The 24,331-nt window shown below is 57.4% G+C and overlaps 1 protein-coding gene across 2 annotated transcripts in view; it reads right to left on the bottom strand.

Annotated features, from left to right (window-relative positions):
• MAN1C1 (mannosidase alpha class 1C member 1) overlaps positions 1-24,331 on the bottom strand; it is a 121,880-nt gene that overhangs the window by 25,776 nt on the left and 71,773 nt on the right. For both annotated transcript variants that reach the window (XM_079130594.1, XM_079130595.1), the window contains 2 exons: positions 989-1,104; positions 116-196 (listed from right to left, as the gene is read on the bottom strand). In XM_079130594.1, the coding sequence (XP_078986720.1) occupies positions 116-196; positions 989-1,104 (197 nt within the window). The remainder of the gene's footprint in view (positions 1-115; positions 197-988; positions 1,105-24,331) is intronic.

Raw genomic sequence — 24,331 nt, 5'->3', positions numbered from 1 at the left:
GCAGGCTCTGGGCGGCCCCTGGCAGGTCCCTGGCGCCGGGAAAGGAAGGGCTAGGGCAGGTGTCTTCCGCAGCCCTGTCCAGCCGGGACTGTCGGGGGGCTCGGAGTCCACTCACCTCTTGCCCTGTCAGGTAGAAGGCTGAGAGGAGTCCTCCGACGTAGCGGATGTTCACCTCGAACAAGGACGCTTCCCCGGTCTGAGGACAAAGCAGGACTCTGAGCAGGGATCCCAGAGGCCTCCTGACACCCCTGCCACCACCTGGGGCACCCGGAGGGCAGGCCACGTCACTTTCACAGCAAGCAGCCTTCGGCACCTGCCTGGGTTTGCTAGCATCCACAGCCTTCCAAACAAACACTGGGTTTGGCCTGTGTCCCCAGCCCTTGCCGGAGGCCACCAGAGCACAGTTAGGCTTGGCTGCGCTCCAAGGAGCCGAGGAGCCGGCTGGGAGTGAGGGAGTGCAGCCTAAGGGAGGCAGTCCTCCTCTGGTGGGGCCTCTCCTTCCTTCTCCCGAGGCCGACCCTAGGGTAGCAGAAGGGGGAGGGTCTTCCACGGGTGACAGGTGGTCAGGGCAGGGCCAGGGCCAGGGCCAGGGCCCGGTGGGAGTGCCCGGCAGAGGCACAGCCTGCACCCTCTCACACCTCTGCTCCCGGGAGCACGGGACACACCCACGCCCACCTCCGTCATGGCTGTTTTGAGTTGGGACTGCAAATCAGGGGTGCCCAGGTGCCACGCCAAGGACCAGAGCTGGGCTAAAATCCCACAGGGACACTTGACATGGCCGCAGGACTGGGGGCAAGTGATGTCACCGTGTCCTGCCCGAGTCTCTCCATCCACAGAGGGTGGCCAGAAGACACGGGTGCTGCAGGCAAGGTGCTGCCCAGAGTGGGGCACGGCCCCGTCATGGTGCCCACAGTCCCCTCCCCCGCGCCGGCCCCGGGAGGCGCGGTCTGCGTCTAGTTTGTCACTGGTGCAGTGAGTCCGTGCTCACCACGTTCAGGTGAAAGTCGTTCTCCACCCAGGCTGTGGCCTCCTGGAACTCCTCCTTCAACCCCATGAGGTAGAGGGTGTCGAGGGAATCGATGACCGTCGCTCCGCTGAGTCCACCTGCAGGCAGAATCGAAGGTGTGAGCGGGCTCGTCTCTCCTTCCAGCCCTGACTGGACAGGCCACGGGTCGCCAGGGCCCCTTGATGCCTGGCCAGTCTCCAAGGTACGATGAGGGGTATCTCCAGTGTCCCCGGCAAAGGCGAGGCTGGGACCCAGGGTCCTCCCTGTGGGCTCCGGGGATGGGAGACCAGGTGCCAGGCCCAGCCTCTTCCCAGACCTCGGTCCACTCCTCTGGGGTCAGCAAGTCACCCCAGTGCCAGCTGGGCACAGCACTGCTCTCCTCTGTGTGGCGCACACAGATCTTAGCAAGAGTGCCTGCCCTGCGACCCCTCATTCCATTCCCTGCTTAATCCTGAGGGAATAAGGAAAGATGTCTGTAGACATCCATCCAGGGAGGTGAGTGTGGCAAGGCTGTGGGTAACGGGGGGGGGGACGGGAAGACCCCAAACCCTACAACAGAGGAGGAGTTATGTGAATGGGAACTTGAACCTACAACAGGACACCATGAAGCCATCCGCTCAGGTGAAGTAGACTGTATTTACTTGGAGAGATAGCCCTGGGAAGGAAGGAAGGGAGGGGAGGGAGGGAGGGAGGGAGGGAGGGAGGGGAGGGAGGGAGGGAGGGAGGAGGGAGGAAGGAAGGGAGGGGAGGGAGGGAGGGAGGAGGGAGGGAGGAAGGAAGGGGAGGAAGGGAGGAAGGAGGGCAGGAAGGAAGGGAGGAGGGAGGAAGGAAGGGAGGGAGGGAGGGAGGGGAGGGAGGGGAGGGAGGGAGGAAGGAAAGGGAGGGAGGGAGGGAAGAAGGGAGGGAGGGGAGGGAGGGAGAAGGGAGGAAGGAAGGGAGGGGAGGAAGGGAGGGAGGGAGGGAGGAGGAAGGAAGGAAGGGAGGGAGGAAGAAAGGGAGGGAGGAAGGAAAGGGAGGGAGGGAGGGAGGAAGGAAGGGAGGGGAGGAAGGGAGGAAGGAGGGCAGGAAGGAAGGGAGGAGGGAGGAAGGAAGGGAGGGAGGGAGGAAGGAGAGGGAGGGAGGGGAGGGAGGGGAGGGAGGGAGGAAGGAAAGGGAGGGAGGGAGGGAAGGAAGGGAGGGGGGGAGGAAGGGAGGGAGGGAGGAAAGGGAGGGGGGGAGGGAAGAAGGGAGGGGGGGGAGGGAGGGAGAAGGGAGGAAGGAAGGGAGGGGAGGAAGGGAGGAAGGAGGGCAGGAAGGAAGGGAGGAGGGAGGAAGGAAGGGAGGGAGGGAGGAAGGAGAGGGAGGGAGGGGAGGGAGGGAGGGAGGGAGGGGCAAAGGATGATTTCTTGTTGTAAACCAAAGTGTCAAAGTGTGAATATGTGTGGTACTAAGCCAGGAAGGTGGTCCAGAGAATATCGGAGTGCTGGGCTGGCAGGTGTTTATTTCTTTAGTTCGTGGCTTATTGATCCATGATTAGTACTGTTTTTGGTAACCAGGGATTGGACCCAAGGGTGCTCAACCACTGAGCTACATCCCCTGCCCTTTTTAACTTTTTAAATTTTGAGACAGAGTCTCACTAGGTTACTTACAGTCTTGCTAAATTGCTGAGGCTGGCTTCAAACCTGTGATCCTCCTGCTTCAGCCTCCCCAGCCTCCGGGATTACAGGCATGTGCCACATCACCCAGCCTTGTGGGTTATTTTTAAAGGTATCAACTCATTTCCATTTTTTAAAAAAGAGAGTGTGGGAAAAGAATTCAAACAAAGGCATAAAGCAAAAATTTCACGGCCACTGTCATTGTAGGACAGTGACTATACAAGGAGGCTATGCAGCTGTCCTTGCCACTGGGTGAGACCCTGGTCCTGGCAGTAAAGGTGGTGATAATTGTGCAAATGGATAGTTTTCCATACTGTGAATGAAGCAGGAGAGAAAGGAGGAGCACCTGACCTGCCACAACCAGAGGCCCGGAGTGCAGGAGGGGAGGAGAGGAGGGAGGGAGACAGTCCGGTGCCACCTGGAGGGCCTCCTGGCAGAGGTGGCTGCCTTGCATTCACCCCTGACAACCAGAGTCATTACAGGCAACGGAAATTTCCTTTGGGGACCAGAGTACGGTTGTCCCTTGGTTTTCTTGGGGTGACTAGTTCCAGAATGCCCCTTGGATATTGAAATCTGCAAATGCTCAGGTCTCTTCTATAAAATGCCATAATATATAAAATAGTGTAGTATTTGCATGTGACCCATGTGCACCTTCCTGCACACTTTAAATCGTCTCCAGGTATCATGTAAATATTAGTTATATTATTTAGGAGAGAAAAGTCAGTACACCTGAAGGACAGATACAGAGTTTGTTTTTCAAATATTTTCCATCTGCAGTGGGTTGAATCCACTGACACAGGGTGCAGGAACCCCCCTGTACCCTAAGAGGACTAACTGTCCCCACAGTGACCTCCTTGCAGAGGCTGCAAGCGTTGAGTCACAGGCTCTGCCCTCCTGAAAGAAAACCCCCGAGCGGACGGTGCTGAGCTGCACTGGAGTCAGGCACAGGCTTGGGCCTCTCCTGGCCCACAGCTAGCGTCCCGGTCACCTGGCTGGCGCAGCCCTAACTGCTCACCTGTGTGGACAGGGAACCCTGAAACCCCACCATGGCCAGCCCAGGTCTGACCAAGGGCACTGCCTGGAAGATGCCCCGAGAGAGGAGGCTGGGAGGAAGAGGAGGTCAAAGTTAGAGAATGTGCCACCCGAAGCGGGGCTGGCCCTGGCGGGAGGGGACACGGAGGGAGGGTGACGGGGGAGCAGTCATGGGTCTCCTCTTGGCTGGCCTAGGTATTAGGTGGACGTGAACTGCCAGATCATCAGCCGCCCCACCTAAGGATTGGCAGGAAACCGACCCAAAGCCAGGCAGGGGCTCCTTTACTGGTTTGTCCCAGCTGCCTCTCTGTCAATGTCAGGGATGGATAAGTTCCCGGGAAGGACTACCCTCTGGTGGTGCTCAGGACAGGGAACCTGAGGGACAAAGCAAGGCTGAGGCCAGCCCCTGGCCCCAGCCTGGAGCCACAGCCCGGCTCTGCGGCAAGGGTCCCACCTATTATGCTGCAGGGCTGCAGACCTGAGGTTTTAAGGGCTAGAGGGACTCTGAGCTCCTGCTGCGTCACCCCTTCATCTTACAGATGAGGCCCCCAGGGAGGGGAGCGGATGCATCCAAAATTAGGCTGAGGGAGGCCTGGCCCGGTCCCAGCCAGCTCCACGTGCTCCCCGCGGCACACGTGGCCTCTTGAATCTCTGCACAAACAATTTCGGATCTGATTGCTCACCCACCCAGGCCAATCAGTTACAGTCTGGCCAGACGTCTCAGCTGTGCGTTCCTAAGCCTGGGAGGGACGGCCCAAGGATCTGATTTCTGAATCCTGCCCTGGCTGACTGTATTTTTATTCCATGGGCCTTCTGTTCCCTGGGCCAAGCCTGAAGGGCAGCCGGGGCTCCTCGTGACCAGCTCTGCCCCACGACATCTCTGGGGACACTTGGTGTGGTTGGCTGAGAAGCAGCATGCTCAGGTTTGGCAAGGTCCTGCCCCTGATCTGGGTTCCTGGATCTTTCTCTTGGTTGGCCTCCCACCCACCTCCTCTGGCACATAGCTGGGCGGCAGCCCAGAAAGCCACTTATTGGAGAGCCTTTCATTTCAGGCCAGAGGCTGCCCAGCGGCCAGGCAAGGCAGGAGAGAAGGCCCTGTCCTGGATTCAACCCTACCTGCAGCCTGGGGCAGCTCCCGGGGGAAAGACACAGGCTCTTTGGTCAGCGAGCCCCTGGTCTACAAGCAAAGCACCAGTAAGGCTCAAAAAGCAGCCTGGAGCCTTCCCTGGGGCTGGAGGGGCCCACTCTCCCAATTCCAGTCTGGAACCTCACTGGTCACAAAGGACAACTCTGCTTTCTTCCTGCCAGAGCAGGAGGCAGTGATGTGTATTAGGAAGAACGCAGGCCCAAGACTCAAACAGCGCTGGGTTCCAAGCCCAGCAGCCCAGCAGCACGTCTGCTTTAAGCCCGGAAATGCCCACCTGTAAAACGAGGTTAGGACCACTGGGCTAGGGCACCGGGGAGGTCCATGGACCAGGACATGCACACGTCACACACGCACCTGCCAAATACACAGCAGATAGACACCTTGGTACCCGTTCCGCACAGACTAAGCGCTTGATAAATCTGTTCGCTGTTCTTATTTCTGGGGTCCCTTGGCTCACCTGGAAACCACAGCCTGGCCAGGGAGTGGGGAGGGGAGGACGTGTGGGAGGCCCTCCTGGCCCAAGGAAAAAGGGTGCTCCCGCCCAACCTCTGGGCTGACCGCAGGCTTCTCCAGGCTGCCTCACACCGCGGGGAAGAGGCTGGCTTCAGAGTCAGGGGGACGTGAACTCAAAGGCTGGCTGTCACCTGCCGACTGGCTCAAGACACTTTCTCTCTCTGAGCCTGGTTTCCCTCATCTGCAAGGTGGGGTGACAGCAGGACCTACTTCTCAAGGCTGCTGGGAGGGTCACAGGGCAGTGGATGGAAGGGATTTGGTGCACTGCTGGGAATATGTGAATGTATGACGGACAGGACGGAAGCGTGGCTCCTTGTCCAGGCAGCCCCGCCACAGTCCTCAGGGGCCCCACTGTGCCTGCTGCCGAGGCACCACTACCCCTGAGCTGGTGTGCACCAGCCTCTTTAAAAGGTCTTCCTCCGAAGGCCAGAGTCCCCAACCCAAGCAGGCCACAGGCCACCCCCTGCAGCCTCTTGTACCCACTCTGGTAGGAACCGCCTCTTCCTTCCACCTTCTGTGGAGATCCAGAGCCCACCTCAGGGGGCCCTTCCCAGAGCCCCCTGGTGCTGGAATCTCAGCTTCTCTGCCTCCAGCGGCTCCTCCCGGGAGCTGCCCTGCCCCCTGTGCACCCCCACCCTCAACCCAAGAGCCCCTGCTGCCACCTCACTAGGAGGCCTCAGGCGGCATCAGTCACGCCTGCCCAGGAGCCTGCGGGGAAGGGCAGAGGGCAGGCAGCCAGGTGGCTGGGCTGTGCCTTGGACCTGTGCCTTGGACCTGGCCTCGGCTCCTCCTCGCCGCTCCACCGCCCAGCTCTGCGATTGCTTCTTCTGGTTCCTCAGTTCTGCCAGCCCTGGAGCTCTGGGCTGCCCCAGGCTCTGTTTCTGGCCTCTGCTCTGCCTCCCCTGTTCCGTGAGTGGTCCCCCCATGCCGATGACAACTCCCAGCAGTGCCCTGTGCCTGGTGCCGTCACACCGGCCTCCCCACTCACATGTCTGCCTGGAGGTGCACAGGCCTCTTAAGCGCATCTGGTCTGCAGCCAGATCCGAGTCCTCTCTGCAAGCCTGTTACCTCGGTCTCCCCACCCTGCTGGGTGCAAGAGCCGAGGTCCCAGCTGCCTCTGCCTCAGCAGCCTGCAGATCCACCCTTCACGCCCCCTGATCGCCACTTAGGCCCACCACTTCTCTCTCTTAGAATTATTCCCAGAACCTCCTAATTGACCTCTGGGTTTCCCCCCTTGCCCTTCCCTCCCCACCTTCATCTGTCCCCTGCACAGCAGCCGGAGGGAATCTGGAAAAACAGGTCACATCAGCCACTCCTCTGCTCAAACCTCCGGTGACTCCCAGCTGACCAGGAGTCCTTCCCGCCACTGCCAGGGCCCCTCTTGGCCCCGCTTCCTCTGCCCCTGTGCTGCCCCTCTCCTCCACTCCTGGAGCACTGTGCTCCTGCAGGCCTGCAGGCCAGCTCCCTCCTCGTGCCCACACCTGCGTGTGGTCTTGGGAAGCGACACTCCAGCCGCTATCCTGTACTCCTCAGCTTCCTGGTAGCCTGCTCCTTGTTTGCTGTCTGTCTTCATGTCCTCCATGGCCTGGTTCATAAGTACTGGGGCATAAAGGGGCCCCTGGCCAGGGTGGGGAGGGCTCATTCACATTTCCCAGGGCCTGGCTACAGTCTCAGGCTCTGGGGTACCACGGGGAGATCTGTCACGCTGAACAAACTAAGCCCAGCTTGTGGGCATCAGTGATGACCACGTCCAGGGCAGAGTTACCCCCTACTCCAGGGGCTAGCACCGACTTCTCCCCATCTGTGGCCAGCCTGGCCAGGGGCACCAAGTGTGCCCAAACCATCGCCTTGCACGAAGCTTCCCATCAAGAGTATGTCAGTCTCTAGAAGGCAGAAACCCCGCTCCAGAAACCTCCTTCCCCATGCCGGCCTCGCCAGGAACCAATTGCCTCCTGGACTATCCACCCTACTGACTCTGTTACTTAAGGAAGTTTTTAGGTCACGTTCTATCAGCAAAGTGAAACAGGTCAGGCTGGGCCACTCCAGCTCTTGGAAGAACATTTAGAAGGGAAAAAAATTACCCAAGGCACAGCCTATTACCACAGTATCCCCAGAGCTACCCATTAATGGCTGCATTTAATTTAATGATATGATCCACGGAGGCTTTTCTTAATCTGTAAAGAAACAACACACACGTTTTTCTCAGTTTCCAAAGAGACCAGTGTGGCCATGTGGCAGATCGTATTTTCAAAGATGGCGGTCATGGCATCCCCCACCTCAGGAGGAGGCTCTGAGACCCTTCTCCCCTTGCACCTGAGCAGACCACTGTGACTACTCTAAACAAGGCAGAGAAAAGATGTGCTGGTTTCCGCCCCCAGACCTTCGAACAGAGCAGCTTCCCTTCCTGCCTCTGGGAATGCTGGCCCTTGGGACTGGGCACCATACTATGAAGGAGCCCAGGACAGCCCACCGGAAGAAGATGCGGGGATGCCATGCGTGGATGTCTTGCCTGCTGGTCCCATCTGAGGTCTGGCTAATAGCCAGCATCAATTCCAGACATGTGGAGGAGAAGGCTTCTGGATGATTCCTAGTTCTGGAGTCAGCCTCAGCCTCCGAGCCTGACCAGCTGAGCCCGTAGCATGGCATAGAGGCCAGCTGCCATTGGGGTGCCCTTTCTGAATTCTTGACCCACTGAATCTCTGAACATAACCAAACAAACTGTTTTAAGTTTTGGAGTAATTTTTGTTATGCAGCAACAGCAGCTGGACTGTTCGGCACACGGGCTTTGAGGAAGATTAATTAAAGTGACATCCCTGCTGCCCGAAAGCGTACTGTTTAAACGGCATCATCTTGTATGATGCGGTCTCCGGCTGTGGAAAACCATTTCAGGAACAGGCCCTTTCCTCTTCTGTCTGGTCTAGGTTTTGTTTCCGTTTTCTCCCTCAGTAGGACGTTTTCCTGGAATTTCCCCGTGAGGGCTATTTCTGGGGTATATGAAGTCGCACGCAGAGCCTGAGTGTTTCTACGTAAATTTTTTTTTTTTTTTTTTTTGAGGCCTGAAAGACATTTTTAGGAGCTACCACCACATCACGTCCTGTTTAGAAGCCCTGGCTTCCCACATTCTCCAGGTTAAACTTCTGGCTGCAGCTTGCAGGACGGTGGTCCAGGCCTTGCAGACCCTCCAGCTACATCTCCCCGCTGTGCTCTTTGCCACCGATGCTCTGTCCCCAGCAAGCCACCTGGCGCTCCCCAGGTTCCCGGAGCGTCTGCTGACACGGGTCCTGTGCCTCGGGCGCCTTCTGCTGCGGTCTGAATGTGTCCTCCAAGCTTCTTCGCTGGAAACTCGACCCCGAAAGGGCAGTGCTGAGAGGAGGGACCTGCGCGGGAGGCTGCTGGGTCCTGGGGGCGCTGGGCTCCTGGTAGATCGACGCTGTTACGAGGGGGTGGGCTGGTGGGTCGCGAGAGGAGGGTGACTCGGGGCTCCTTCCCCATCTCTCTGTGCTCTCTCCTCTCTTTCTTCTCTCTCCGTTCTGCCATGGGAGGACACAGCCGGAAGGCCACCCCTCAGTCGTCCAGGCCTCCAGAACCGGGAGCCACATCGATCCCTCTTCATTATCAACCACCGTCTTGGCCGTCTGTTACGGCGGGACACACGGAGACGCATCTTCCTGGCCTCCGCATGCGCTTGAGCATTCTCCAGAGATGTTGCCGGGGGCGCTTTCCTGAGTCTGCAAACACCAGACAAGGCCAAGTGTGGAGAAGACACACCCACAGGCAGAGGACGGCTCTCTAGGGAACCTCCGTCAGAGGGACGGAATGGGCAGCCTCGGACCTCAGGGCCCTGGGGGAACTAATGGCTTCCCCACCCTTTGCAAAAAAGGCCGTCTGCGGCGGCTGATTGCTGGGCGAGGGTGGGCACAGTGCACAGAGCCGTCTGCGGACGAGCTTCTCATTGGAGAACGGTGCGTTTATAGACGCTGGTGTTTGTTGATTTTTAATCAAGAGCCGAGGGTGTTGTCTGACCTGCAAACCTGCATTAAAGAAGGCCTGACCGTGCTGGGAAACGGCCCTGAACTGCCTTCATCCACAAACAACTCCGTGGAGCCTGCCTGCTGCAGTGACACCTCCAAAGTCACACAGCGGAGCAGCACACAGCTGTGACCTGAAACCAGCCTCCAGACCTGTGATCTCGCAGGCTTCCTGTGAGTCATCCTGGGTAGGGGAAAGGACATGGATTCTGGAGCCAAACAGACCCTGATTCCAACCCCACCCTGTCCCTTCCTGGCTGTGTGATTTTGGGCAACTGACTTGACCTCTCTGGGCCTCAGTAAAATGGGACAATCAAGACTCCCTCTTTGAATGGCCTGGTGATGAGACAAATGCACACCAAGAACCCCTCCTGTGCTTCCCAGCACTCAGCAGGCCCTCGGCGCCAGCACAGAGGACGCACGCTACCTGGCTGCTATCTTAAGGCTGTTTCAAGGGGAAAACCCCTGGCCTTGGTCGAGCTAGAAGCACTGCAGACGCCGGCCCAGCAGCGCAGGCCGTACCCTTCACACTGGGCAACAGGAAGTGCAGGCCCTGAGGCAGCGGGATGGAGGGGCAGCAACCGCAGGGTTTAAGGACCCAGTGTGGCTACAGGTCCCTGCCCACCTCTGGGGGAAAGCAGGCATTGGGCTCTTGGCTGCTGGTCCCAACAGATGTCAGGCCCCGCCACGGCTCTGGGAAGCTCCTGAGGAGAGACCCAGAGTCCCTGCCTGCTCTGGCCTCTCCACCTGTCTGGGTAAATCTGGTGACAGTCAGGTGACGCTTCCCTCCTCCCATCTCTTCGGGAGGGGCAGATAACCCTGCCTGTCACCCTTGGGCTTTTCTCTGGGACTTGCTTTGGCTGCATGGTAGGGGTGGCCAAGCTCTACAGGGCCTTCTGCTTGGCCATGAGACTCACTCTCAGGCTTGGTGGACAGGCCTCGGGCAGAGGGGTGCAACACGCGGCCCAGCCAGGCTGGCCCTGTCCTGTCCATCATCCATCGCCTTGAGAAGAAGCCTCATGCAGCCCCCGGTCAGCAGGCATGTGTGGGGCAGACCTGGACCCGGCTATCCTCTGCCACTCCTGGGGATCCTCTGTCATGCAGCGTTGTTATGGAAACGGCTGACTGACAACTCCACAGCCCCATGTCTTAGTAAGTCCTCGTGTGTCCTCACCCTCTCTGGACCACTGAGTCCATGTGGTCCACTCTCTCCAGCCTCCAGCCTTTAACTCAAGCTGTCCCCCCTGCTTGGCATGACCTCCTCTAAGCAAAACGTCCCACACGTGACCCAACCCAGCATCACTCTGGTCCAGGTGAAATGCCACTTCACCATGACAGCTCCCCTTGCCCCCTCGACCTGCGGCTTTCCTCCTGAGAACCTGGTGACCACAGTGATCCGTAGGGTCATCTGTGGCCATTTCTCAAGCTCTCCCAGCAGGGAGTGTCTTCAGAACTGGTGAACCTGCCGAGTACAGCTGCTGCCGGGTCTCTGGAATGAAGATGGGGCCCTCGGTCTTCCTGACTGGTGTGAGGTTCTGGGAGCTGGAGGCCAGCTCCCCGGTGCTCCGAGACCCTGGCCCTGGGCAGACGCCCCGGGAGAGGCTTGCACGGGGAATTCTCCCCAAGCTCAACTACCAACCCGCCCGCAACTGTGGTGGGTACTGACTGAGCTCTGGTTTCAGGCCAGAATCCTGCCGCCTCACTTGTCCCTCTAACCCTCGGGCCAGCTCTGTCACTGTTCTTCTCTGGCAGATGAAGGTGAGGCTGAGTGGAATGAAGTCGCCTCTCAGCTCATTCATTCGCCCCAGGTGTGCTCTTCGGGCACGGGTTTGCGCCTGGTCCTGCGGCTCAGCCGTGAAGAGGGGGGTAGGTCCCCCTTGCCAGGTGGATGGCTGGGGAGAAACACCACAGGACGCCAGCGCAGGCGAGGTCTCCTTGCCAAGCGTGCACGAGGGCTACAGAGAGGGAGCGGCTGAGATAGGGGCTGGTGTCCATGGGGAGCTGGTCATGGGGAGAGGGGCTGCATTCAGAGGCCTGGCGGATGGATGCACAGAGGAAGCGGGTGGGGCATGGCAGGCAGGTGACAGGTGGGGAAGCTCGACTGCTCCTGAGCAGAAGGGAGCTCGGGCCACGAGGAGAGAGCAAAGCAGCAGGTGGGGGGGGGAGCCCAGACTGCCCCTCGGGAACTGGATCTGAGGGCCTACTGTGGGCAGAGTGGCCAGGAGGGACCCCGTGCAAAGCTGTGCGTCTTAGTTTGTAAACTAAACCTTACGGATGGGGGGATGCAGAGAGGACCCAAGCCTACCCCCCAGGGCAGCGGAGGTCATGCAGCTGGGAGGCCCCAACCATCGGAGCAGGGATCCAGGGAGTCCAGCGCCTCAGCCCCATGGGGTCGGGGGGGCTCCAGCTGCCTCTGGCCAGGCCCAGGGCACAGAGTTCAGTGCCCTCTGGGGTCTAGGCATGGCTACACAGAGCTACACGCTGACCGTGCAAACGCGGCCGAGGAGCCAGAGCCAGGGGCACAGACGCAGCATGACTGTGCCAGCCAGGAGAGGCAGTCCCAGAGGCCCCGCTCACCCCAGGACACAGGACCACAGGCCAGTACTGGGGGAGCCTGGCACGGGGCTGAGTCCCTGGAGAGGGTCCTTCTAGTCTCTGAACCTGGGGACAAAAAGGCCCAGGTCCGGAAACGCCCCTTGCTGGCTGCCTCTGCTTCCCCATCCACATAATGGGGACAATGACATCTCCACCTTGCAAACTGCCTGAGGCCAGAGAGCCCATGAAATGCCGGCCTGGGCCTGATGGCAGCAGGAGCCAGCAGCCAGGGAGCCGGTGTGGAACAGACAGCTCAGCACAGAGCACCCGGCAGGGGCACCTCTTTTAAGCCTCAGGACAGCCCAGTGAGGGGGGAATGATTCCCATCCCCTGTCATAGCGGAGGAAAGCGTGGCTTAGAGAACCGGGGACATTTCCAGGGTGATGCTGGGCAGCCAGGGCTTGACTCGGGCCGCTGCCTCGGAGCATCTTCCTGTCGCTGCTCTGCCATCCTGCTTCTGCACTGCCTCTGGGGACCCAGAGCCCCCACTGGGGCTGGCCGTACCTCCTACCTGGGGTTGCCACACCCCCTCTATGGCAGGCACTGCCTGTGTGCAAGGAGCTGGTGTGCGTCCCCTCAGGGCCTGGGGACCCTCTGCAGGACCCTCATGTGACACCCGGACTTGCAGCACCGCTTCCCGCACGTGGCCTGCACGGACCCCCCACTGCTGCCCCCCGCCGCCCCGGGGGACGCATCCTGCCTGAATCCTTCTCAGTCCCTCGGCCCAGGCCCTACACGGGCTGACAGGCAGCGGGGCCTTTTTGTCTGGCAGGCAGGGCCTGGGGAGGCAGAGATCTAGCCCTGGTCACTGTGGAACCATCACAGGACTTAGGAGGATGCTGGGTGCCCGGGAGGATGGGAGTCATGTGTACAGAATCAACCTGGAGAGAGAAGAGAAGGCGCACGGAGCAAGCACAGCCAGAAGCAGGGCCAAGTGGACCAGGTGCCTCTCCATCGGCCCGTGGCCGCCCCACCTGAATCTCTCCCAGCATCAGGAAGAGGAGGCCGGGGGTCCAGCCTCCATACAGACCTGGGCGTTCTCTTTCCTGGCTCCAGAGTCCCCTTCCAGAATCTAACAGAAGCTCCTCTACTTCCCTCAGCTGGAAAGATCCTTGCACACACACAGGCGTCCACACCTGGCTTACCTGCACCTAATTTCAAGGGGCGGGTGCGGCCTGGCATAGAGGATTCCCTACAAAGGAGAGGATGAGGTAGTTACGCTGGCGTCTGGGGTGGGGAGCTACAGCCGGGTCTCCCTTGGCCTAATAGCAGCTGTGTCTCATCAGCTATTCACCCTGTGGCCTCGCCATCCTCCTCTGTGAAATGGGGATGATACCCATTACTGAGGTAGCTAGACTCATGGGAAGGCGATTCTGCTCTTTTCTTTAAACGTACGTGGGTTAGACGGGGCGCCTGTGAGTCACTTTTGATTTTTTTTAGAGGCAGCTGTGATTATTAAGAAAAACCCAGGCTACTCGTCAAACAGTATTGAACCTTGGCTGCAGGGTTTCCTAGCTGGGTGGCCACCACAGACAGACTCAACCTCTCTGGGCCAGTAGGGAGTCTGCATCTGTCAAACAGAACCAATAATACCGGCCTTGGAGGTGAAAGGTGCAGGACTTCCTGCACAGAGTCTGGCAGAAAAGGGAGCAGGAGGGGGAAGGACCCGGCAGGATGAGACCCTCCTCACTGGCCCAGCCGGCCCACGGCCCACTCACAGCAAGCCAAGTCTTGACCCCTGGCGGGGCCTGAGTAGCCTTCCTGAGCACGGAAGGCCCAGCGTGAGATCTGGGCTCACAGCGATACGCACGCACACGCACGCACACGCACGCGCGCATGTGCACACACGCAAGCATGCACACACGCACACACGCCTGCGCGCACACACGCCTGCGCGCACACACACATGCACGCACACACACGCGCGCGCGCACACGCACGTGCGCACACACACGCACACGCGCACACACACACACACGGCAACCATGCTGCGGCCCAGAAGGCAGCGCGCTCTGCTTCAGAGAGTCACACTGCTCAATTTCCCGGCGACGGAGCCTGCAGAGCTTCCAGGCCTTTCTGGCGGGGCCAGTTCTCCAACTCGCGGCACCACCCCGTGTGGCCCGGCAGGAAAGCGGGGGGATTTGTCGTTCTCAGGGAAGGTGTGCCAGGACCACAGAGGAAGCTGGGACCCGATCTGGGCGGCACCATTTTTAGAAATACGAGGTAATCCATTTCTGCCCGCGCTCGGGAGGCCCAGCTCCGGTCATTAAAAAGCCATTGAACTTAATCGCACGGAGAAGGCCGGCCTCTGCCTCCCAGATCATTTCCAAACGGTTTCAGGGTAACTTTCAAAAACTGGCAGGCAGGCAGGCAGGCAGGCAGGGGATTATGCCAGACGATGATCAGGAATTGCTGGTCCGTTGCTGGAGGGTGAGGGTTATATGAGGAAAAGAAATCACCACCCAGACTGCGGCCGTGGTGGCGCTGGGGCAGTGGCGAGGGAGACCCCCGGGCGGCTCAGGCCAAGCTCTGTGCGCCGCTGCTGTCCCAGTCAACGGTCAGGAAAGTGGACGGGCTGGGCCTGGGAGGTGCTGGGAGCAGGTGGAGTTTCCACGGTGGCCGGGGTTGGGCGTGGACTCCACTCGGGCTCCTGTGTCCTCTACAAACTGGGCTGGGAGGCGTCTGGGCCGATTCCCACGGAGCCTTTCCAGAGCTGCAAATGCTGCTGAGCGGCTCTCCCCGCAGGAGCAGCCCTGGAAGATGACCTTTCTGCAGGCCAGCTGGAGGTGACGAGCTGGTCAGGGAAGGGCACGGGGTGCGGGGGAGGCACCACCCCCAGCTGAGCTGGGCTCCTGGGAAGGTCACCAGAGCAGGCTTGGACCCTGTGGTGGGGATGAGGGGGCATGGAGGTATGTCAGCAGGACGGGCTGTGAGCTACCCTATGGACCAGGTACAGCCTGAGGGCCAGGGAGGAGGCTGCGGAGAAGCTGCAGTGACAGCGTGGGACCCAGGAGGCTCCCTAGGGGTCCATACAGCAATGTGTGTCTTCTGCCAGGTCTGAGACCACCCTGGCACTCCCTGAGACCAAGAACGCTCGCCCAGCAGGGCGTGGTGGTGCACGCCTGTAACCCAGCAACTCAGGAGCTAAGGCAGGAGGATCGCAAGTTCAAAGCCAGCCTCAGCAATTTAGCGATGCCCTAAACAACTTACTGAGACCTCAAAATTTTAAAAAGGGCTGAGAATGTGGTTCAGTGGTTAAGCACCCCTGGGTTCAATCTCTGGTACAAAAGAAAAATAAAGTTCACCCAGGGTCTCAGACGGTTGGAGGGAAAAGCCCTCTCCCATGCCCAGGGAGGATCATGCTGCCCTTCCCGGGGCGAGGCTGAGGTGGGGAGCCTGCTGCCAGGCAGGAGCTACACGTCCCAGCCCCTCTACATCTTAGAGGGACTGTGACAAGCCATGGCCAATGGAATATGGGCATAAGTTATATGTGCCACTGAGGCCTAGCCCATTAAAAATACCCTTAGGGTCCCCCAAAGCTGAGGTGACCTGGGAGCCAAAATTTGAAGATGATGTTACCTCTATCACCTGGGTCCCTGAGGAACCACGGGCAGCAGAGCTCCCCACCACCATCAATTTGAATTTACAGGAGCAAAAAATAAGAACCGCTCACCTGAAGCTACTATCCCTGGGTTTATCTGTCACAGCAGCTAGTGTTACCTCAAACACACACCCACTGAACAGAATGACCCGGGCGGACGCCTGGCTGCACCCGTTTCCAGACGCTGGAGGTAAGAAGGCTTCGCAAGCAGGGAGCCATCCACCACTGGGGTTTCGGGCTCTGGGCTGAGCGGAAGGATGCTGAAGGGGAGGGGCCCTCGCATGCTCCCTGCGGGGCAGGGCAGGGGAGCGCCAGGCCAGGTGTCCAGGTGCGCCAGCAGGTCCTGACCCAGATGGAGACTCACTCCAGTATTCAGTTCTGCCCAGAGTCTCCCCAGAGAGCCGGACCAGGGGCGGAGGCTGGGAGGGCTTCCACCCACAGGCGCCGCCCCTGGGAGGCAGGGGGCCCAGCCTCCCTCTGGTTACACGTTCCAACCTCTCAGCTCCAACCTCTCAGCTCGTTAACAGGGAACTCCCGCCAGGAGGATGCTCGCCTGCTTTTCCAGACACCTCAGGTAGACTGTGGTCGGAGCCCTGTCACGTCTGCACGGCCCTAGTCCTCCTGCTCCAGTGTCCTCTCCTGGGCTGTGTCCAGAGCAAGGCTGCCTTTGGAGTTCAAGAGCCTCCAGTGACGGGGTGTTCTGCTGTGCTGCTACCCGTCTGCCTGGCAGCGGGCTCAGGATGGGAGCCTGCCTGGGAGGGCGCAGGTGGGCAGGTGGGGGTGGGGAGGTCCAGGCTCAGCCTGGTCCCACTCCCAGCGGGCTGTGGTGCGGAGACCCTGGAGAGGGGCGGGGGACAGCCAGGGTGACAGGCGGTGGCTGCCTCTGGCTGTGACCGTCTTCTACAGACGCTGGCCATTCCCTGTCCTTTCACTGCCACAGCTGGCTCAGGGGTGGACCATGGGCTCAGGGGCAAGGCCACTTTGTCCTGTGCCTATGGCTGGTGGTCCCATTCTTCAGCAGAGGGGATAGAGACACCAACCTCTACCTCTCTTGTCCCTTCCCACTGACCCACTCACCAGCTCTAGCAGGTGGCAGGAGAGGAGTTCCCAGTCCCCTGCCCAGGGAAAGCCAGCAGCGCCCTGCACAGCACCCACTTCAAGTCTCCCGCACAAGAACAAAACTGGTCCTCACAGCCGCCTCAGGGTGCCGTCATCCCTGTTCTACAGAGGAGGAAACTGAGGCCCACGGAGAGTCGTGACCGGTGCTAGTCCACCAGGAGGTCATCTGAGCAGGGCCCAGCAGCTCCCACAGGATCACTGTCATTTGTTTAACGTACCCAACTGGGAATTATTTTTTTAATTTTTAAAATTTGTTCTAATTAGTTGCACATGCCAGTAGAATGCACTTATGCACTTTGATACATCATACCTGAATGGGGTATAACTTTTCACTTTTGATTGTACAAGTAGAATCACACTGGTCATACAGTCATATAAGGTAATAATGTCTGTTTCATTCTACTCTCCTTCCTATCCCATACCCCCTCCCTTTGCTCCCCTCTACGTAATCTAAAGTAACTCTATTCTTCCCTAGTGACCCTGCCCCTTATTGTGAATTAGCAGCCACGTATCAGAGAAAGCATTAGCTCTTTGGTTCTTTTCAATTGGCTTATTTCATTTAGCATGATGTTCTCCAACTCCATCTGTTTACCCACAAATGCCATAATTTCATTCTTCTTTATGACTGCATGATATTCCATTGTGTATATATACCACAGTTTCTTTATCCATTCATTAATTGAAGGGCATCTAGGTTGGTTCCGCAATCTAGCAATTGTGGACTGAGCAGCTATGAACATTGATGCGGCTGCATCACTGTAGCATGCTGATTTTAAGTCCTTTGGGTATAAACTGAGGAGTGGGATAGCTGGGTCAAATGGTGGTTCCATTCCAAGTTTTCTGAGGAATCTCCATAAAGCTTTCCATAGTGGTTGGACCAATTTGCAGTCCCAACAACAATGTATGAGTGTGCCTTTTCCTCACATCCACACCAAAATTTATTGTTGCTTGTATTCTTATTTTTAAAATATTTTTTAGACGTTGATGGACCTTTATTTCATTCATTTATTTATATGTGGTGCTGAGACCCAAACCCAGTGCCTCACACGTGTGGCTCTACCACTGAGCCACAATTCTTTCTAATTGCCATTCTGTCTAGAGTGAGATAAAATCTTAGACTGGCTTTGATTTGCATTTCTCTAATTGCTAGAGATGATGAACATTTTTTCATATATTTGCTGATGGATTGTATTTCTTCTGTGAAGTGTCTGCTCAGTTCCTTAGCCCATTGATTGGCTGGGTTATTTGTCTTTTTGGTGTGAAGTTTTTTGAGTTCTTCATATATCTTAGAGATTCATGCTTTACCTGAGGGGCATGTGGTAAAGATTTTCTCCCATTCTGCAGGCTCCCTCTCCAACTGGGAATTTTATTCTTAATTTTCTAACAACTCTGCAGCGTGTTGTATTATCTTCATTTCCAGATGATAGAATCAGACCCAGAGAGGCTAAGCAACTTGATCAAGGCTGCAACGTAATTAAACAGGAACCATGGCTTGAACGCCTATGGTGTTCGTACTTTCTCCTGGTATCTGTTGCCTGCCGAGGGAGAAGGGATCCATTTGGGAAAGGGACAGGAAGAGGCGTCAAGATTCTACCAAGGGAAGAAGGAGGATACGAGTGGATCACCACTCCCGACTCCGTGAAAAACAAACGTAGAGAGGATGGGCGGAACCTGGCAGGTGGTGGGCGGAACCTGGCAGGTGTGGGCGGGTCTCGGCTGAGGTGGGCGGAGCTCCGCTGAGGTGGGCTCTGGCATCTTCGGTAGCTCCGGTGGCCGGTGGCTGAATTTGCCTTGTAAGGATGGCCTAAGGTGAACAGGACCCAGGTGTGCACAGGTGCAGAGGCCCAACCTTCCTGTGGCCTGGAGGCAGGGGTCCTCCCTGCCTCCCTCCCTGCCCCAGGCGCAGGAGCCACCTGGCCTGGCGCCCTGGGCTCCACCACATTCTGGAGGCTTCTCTCAGACCCAGATCCTGCTGAGTTTCTGAGGCAGCAGAGGCCTGAGGGTTGGGTTGCCTCAGCAGCACCAAGAGGGCCGAGGCTGCAGACCCCGTCCTGAGGCCAAGGTCTAGAGGCTGGTCAGCAACTGCCCTCTGAAGGGCCTGTGAGCCAGCCCTGCCCCGCCAGGCGGCTCACTTCCCACCTTTCACTTCAGGCCACGCCTTGGCCTGGGCGCCTTCCGCCCAGAACGTCTCCGGCCCGTCCTCCTCCTACCCTTCAGCTCTGCCAGCACATCTGTTGTCACTGACCGCCTGGGCCCACCCCCAGCCTTCAGGTGGCTCAGTCTCCCCCAGAGTCATACTCCTTAAGCCTCCATTAAAGCAAACACGTTGGGAACATCCTTAATAACCTCATCCAGACAGCAAAGGCGCAGGGAGAGGGAGGGTCAGGACGGGGAGAGGGGACCGGAAGCAGCCCGCCCTGCGCGCCCTCACTCCGCCCCGCTGAGCTGCGCCCTCCCCTCCCCTACTCGGGGCTGCCCATTCCTAGGGCCCCGCTCCCAGGGGTGGTGTCCGCGGCGCCTGCCTGCGTATTCCCACCGCACTTAGACCTCACAGCTGCCTGTGGACTCTTCCCTCCAGGAGGACTCTCTGGGGAAGGCCAAGGCCATGCACCTTACACCTCTAGCCTCCTGAAGGAAGGCGCTCTTTGGCTGGATCCCCAGGTGCCTATTTCCCCACCTCCTCCCGGGCCCTTCCTCTCTGGTCGGCAGAGGAAGAAACGGAGCCCTCTGTCTTCCCCCCACCTTGGCATTGACCAGAGCTGGGTTTTGATGGTGCTCTCACAAAAGGCGCCTCCCCATTCATTTTGCCTGGCTAATTACATTTCCCAATTGAAACGCTTATCTCTGTGCTGGCGTTAAAGACATAATCAGTTTCCAGAATGGATTCAGAAGAGGTGAGAAGCAAGAAAATAATTAAGCCAACTTCTGATTGAATCAAATAATTAAGCAGATTAAATCGGGTGCCTGTGATCAACAGCCCCAGCCAGGGCCTGGGGACGTACTGCTCTATCGGGGAGATGGTTTTGATGGCTGCGGAGATGGGCGGCTGCTCTTCCCAGTTGTGAGTACAGGAGGAACTACTTCAACTGAACGTGAACCAGGCAGGCAGGGCCCAGGCTCCTTGTCTAGCCAAAATATTCTGGGTTTACCAGGAGAAAGTCAAGGGTGCAGGACAGGGACTCTGTTCCAGAACCAGGCCTGGACACCAATGGTCCCAATCCCTTACCCCACCCTGCAGGGTGCCCTGTGCCACCGAGGAGTGTCCCTCCCATCCTCTTGCTCTGGACTCAGACACATGTCTAACCGTAGCCTGTGACAGTGAATGTGCCGAAAGCAGAGGCTTCACAAACCGCCCTGTGTTCCCACCTGCTTTCTACCCCTCTGTCATCTCCACAGGGAGCACAGGGAGTTGACCCCACCGTCCCAGCCACGGCCCTCCTAGGACAGCTGATGGTCAGCTGTGGCCAGAATGAAGGGTGAGTCCAGTCAAGATCTTGTGGCCACCTAGCGGACCTGGCCTGGACCAAGTAACCCTGAAGGCTCCCAAGCTCCCTGACCACGTGTTGCTGCATGCCAGCAAGGTTTGGGGTCACCTGTCACGCAGCACTGTCATGGCGATGGATGACTGGGGCAGGATCTCTCCACCTGGGCGGGCTTTCCTCCAGCCCCAGTCTCTAGAAGACACCCCAGCTCTCAGCCCAGCCTCACATGGAACAGGTGTGCACCCCGGCATCTGAGCAGCCGGTCTCCACAACACACCCATCTGGTCCTCACAAAGGCTCCGGGGCAGAAGTCAGGGTGGGCTGGTCTCATTCTACAAATGGCGATGCTGAAGTTCAGGGAACCCATAAATTAGAAGACCAGAGAGTGTGGCTGAAGACGCTGTGGGTGGGCACACTCGCCACCATCTCCCTTCCACCCAAACTCCACAAAAACGACAGTGTGAGGCGCTTTCTTTTTCTTTTTCTTTTTTTTAAATGCACCAATCCACAGGGTGAAGAAACCAGGGAAGAAGAAACGAGTAACCAAGTTTTGGCAGCTGGAAAGGTGAGCGGCACTGAGTGCTGACTTGGCAAAGCCACGCAAGCAGAATCCTAAGCCCCAGGAGGCGACAGATGCATCCAGCACTCGGGTTTGCACAGAAAACCCCAAAGGCTCCGGGCAACACCAGGTATCTCCGGAGAAGGGATAAGAGGATTTGTTGAAAATTAGCTTACAAGGCACTAACACCCCTTGATCCTCTCCTGCCTCTTCCAAGATGACCCCTCTCACTTCTGCAGAAAGAGTGGGGTAGACTTGAGAGGGAGTAAGACAGAGCACCTCGGACGGTGGGCTGCCCGCAAAGTGGAGGGTGCCATCCCGAGAGCAGAGGTCTCATGGCCCCACTGTGTCCCTGAGGTTCTTGCCCACCTGGCTCTCAGCTGCATGCAGAAGTCACTCCAGGAGGAGGTGGGAGCTTACTTTTGCAAAATCAGAGCAGATCTGGAGAGCTGTTGGACCACCCTGCTGTCCACAGAGCCCACGCCCATGCCAGAGCCCCCACCAGCTCCTTCTGTGCCCCTGTTTGATATGAAGACACAGCCAGGACCCACAGACATTCGAGGAGAAACCAAGGTGAGAGACAGACAAACCTGCACAAAGCTAGCGGGGGACCGTCACCTGGAGGACAGTTAAGACTTGGTAGGAAGAAGGACACTAACAGACAAAATTTAAAAATGATCAGAGACCAAAGAAGGTGGTGCATCTGCGAGATTAGACCTGGATGTCCAGAGAAGAATCGTCAGAAAGCAGAACAGAGCTCTTCACACCGGGTCCCAGCAGAAAGGGTAACTCAGTGCAGACGAGCTTGAGGACTTTCCTGGAAGAGAACCGAAAGTCGAGGCAGACTCGGGAGAAGACGTGGTAAGACCCGAGAGGACCCGCTCAGCAGATCTGACATCCTAACTGCAGCCACCCTGCAGACGGGGAGGCCGAGGGACCCTCGGGAGTGGGCACATGGCCATCAAGACGCCGTCGCCCTGAGCCTCCATCTCCGCAGGCGGTGGGAAGCCGGTGCTCGTGCACGCGGCGTATAAATAAAGCCGCAGGGAGACATCAGTGTAAAAAGCCATCAGCTTAAAAATCCAGAGACTGGGTACAGCAAGCAACAGACGGACGCGGAGGGAGCAGATGCCCCAGCACGGCAGGCGGGGCTGGGAACGGCCCCGCCTCCATAGAAACGCAGAGCGGCTGCTTCTTACCAAGCTGAGCGCGCACTTAACCGGCCCGACTCTCCCACGTGGGAAGGAGAACACACACCCAGGCCCAGACTCCAAGAGGACGTCCGAAGCAGCATTATCTCTAAAAGCCCCAAATGGGAAGCAGACCTCAAACCCATCAACGGGTGAGAAGCCTAGGATGGATGGAACCAGCTGGGCAAGGAACAGAGGCAATTGCGGATGCGCACGCGAGGACGCACCCCAGGAAGCCTGCGCCACAGGAAAGGAGCAGCGGCCCAGGAGCAGGCCCTGTGTGCCTCCCAAGCCGGGCGGCCAACTAATTGAGGGACAGAAAGCAGATCCAGGTCGCCTAGGGTGATCATAAAGGGACAAAGGGGACTTTCAAAAGTAAAAATTATACCTCCATATAGTTGATGTGAAAGTTAAGGAATAGAGCTGATGATTAAAACCAAGAGACCTTCACAGAGGAGCAGAGTGGAAGCTTGGTCTTTAAAAATGAATCTGAGTGGCAGGCATGATAAAGGGCTGGGACCTGGTCAGAGAGAGCCAATATCATGAGTGTGGCCAAATCTGATAGTTATCCCCTGATGTCTGTCCTCCCTTGATTTCTATAGAAACAGAAGCTACAATTTCAGCTGAGCACATGGCCATGAGAATACATCTCCCAGCTTCCCTTGCAGCTAGGTGTAGGCATGTGACCGATTTCTGGATAATGGGATATCAGCTGAAGTAGTGTAAGTGACTACTGGAAAATACACTTAAAGGGAAGGAATGTTCTCTTTTCTTTTTCTGTTCCTACTGTCTGGAATGCAGTAGGACTGGAGCCACAGCAGCCACTCTGAACCACCAGGTAGAAGTCACCACTCAGGATGAATGATGGCACCTGAGTCCCCAGTGGTGGTGGAGGGGTCACCACCGTAGTCCTAGACTAACTACCTTGCCTTGTAAGAGAGAAATAAATTTCTGTTTTGTTTAAGTCATTGCCGTTTGGGGTTTTCTGTTAGTTCCAGAAAAACACAATTCTAGTACAATAGTGGCTCAGGCTCTCCTGGACGCCACTGTCATTATTCGACTAAATACTACTCAAAGGCAACGCTCTAGTTGTCCCCATCTGTCTGTTCCCAGGACTTGGCCTACAGCAGGTGCTCAGTAAAAACATCCAATTGGCTGCAAGTCCACGGGATGCTTTCTGGCTTGGCACAGGAGACACTCGCTGCTGTCCACCCAGCAGCCCTGCGCCTAGATCCAGAAGGCTGCTCGTGCCTGCTCAGCCGCGTGCTGCAGAAGGGTGAAAGGCTGCGGATTCACACCCCAGCACCTGCCCATCCTTCTCAGGGTGAGTGCAGACTGGTCCTTACGCTGCTTTCTAGGACGCCTTCCCCTCCTCCCAGCCTCCCTCCACGTTCTGCTTGGGGCAGGACGTCCACACCCCAGCAGTGCAGGTGAGGCCTTGGCCAGTCTGCATGCGCCATTCCTCCGGACACGAGGACTGGTTAGAGACAGGGAGAACCTGGATCAGAGCTGAGAGGGCGCTCACACTGGAACACTCAAGAACAGCACTGGCCCCGCCACCCCCCACAAAGACTGGGCAGAGGGAGGCACAGGCTGCTGTACCAACCTGCTAACGGGAAGAAGGGCGATGGAGAATGGCGACCACCCAAGGAAGCAGACAGCAGGCACAGGAAAGCCCCTGTCTTCACTGCAGTTCTGGATCCAACCATGCCTGAAGCTACTCCTAGTGACTTCCAATCAAGTAATCTCGTAAATCCCTTTTGGGCTTAAGTCAAAAGGGCTCGGATCTTCAATCTCTCACACCCCAGGGTGCCAGCTAACAGGAGACCTCGAGGGTCGATTTGATCCGACATTATCCTCTGCGTGGTGCTCCCGCTACCAGCGGGGGCTGGGGCACCAGCGGGTCCTGGCATTGACCCTGCTTTCTCTCTGTGTGGCTGACTCTGGGAACTCACACGGGGCTTCGTTGATTCTACCTGGCACGTGACGCTGTGAACCAATCTCACATTATCAGCATTGCGAAATTCCTCTATCAAAACACAGGAGCCTAAAATGTTAATCTGAGAATTAGTGGACATTTATCTTCTTTTGGATCGGTATAATTTCCTCCCATTTTTTTCATCTGCTTTCCGAGCCACCTCATTTATCTAAGCTTTCAAAAGCTCATGCAAAACACATAATGCACTTCAGCTACAAAAATCAATGCTGTGGCCACGCTCTCCCCAGAACTGCCCAGGAATCCTTCGCCGGCTCCTCCGAGGCCTTATTCATGAATAAGAGCCAAAATAATTTTACTTAGAAGCAAAGCTTTTCCCTAATTATCGAATCAAGGAGGAAATGTAATTTTAAAAATACACTCTTTTTCATTTTTAAAGGGAAAATTTTATGTTAATCTGGGCTCTGAACCCTTAACTCCCCTCAACAC

Source organism: Sciurus vulgaris, assembly GCF_902686455.1.
Source record: "Sciurus vulgaris genome assembly, chromosome: 1".
Lineage (NCBI taxonomy): Eukaryota > Metazoa > Chordata > Mammalia > Rodentia > Sciuridae > Sciurus > Sciurus vulgaris.
The sequence above is the reverse complement of the archived record's forward strand: the minus strand, read 5'-3'. Positions and strand labels throughout refer to the sequence as shown.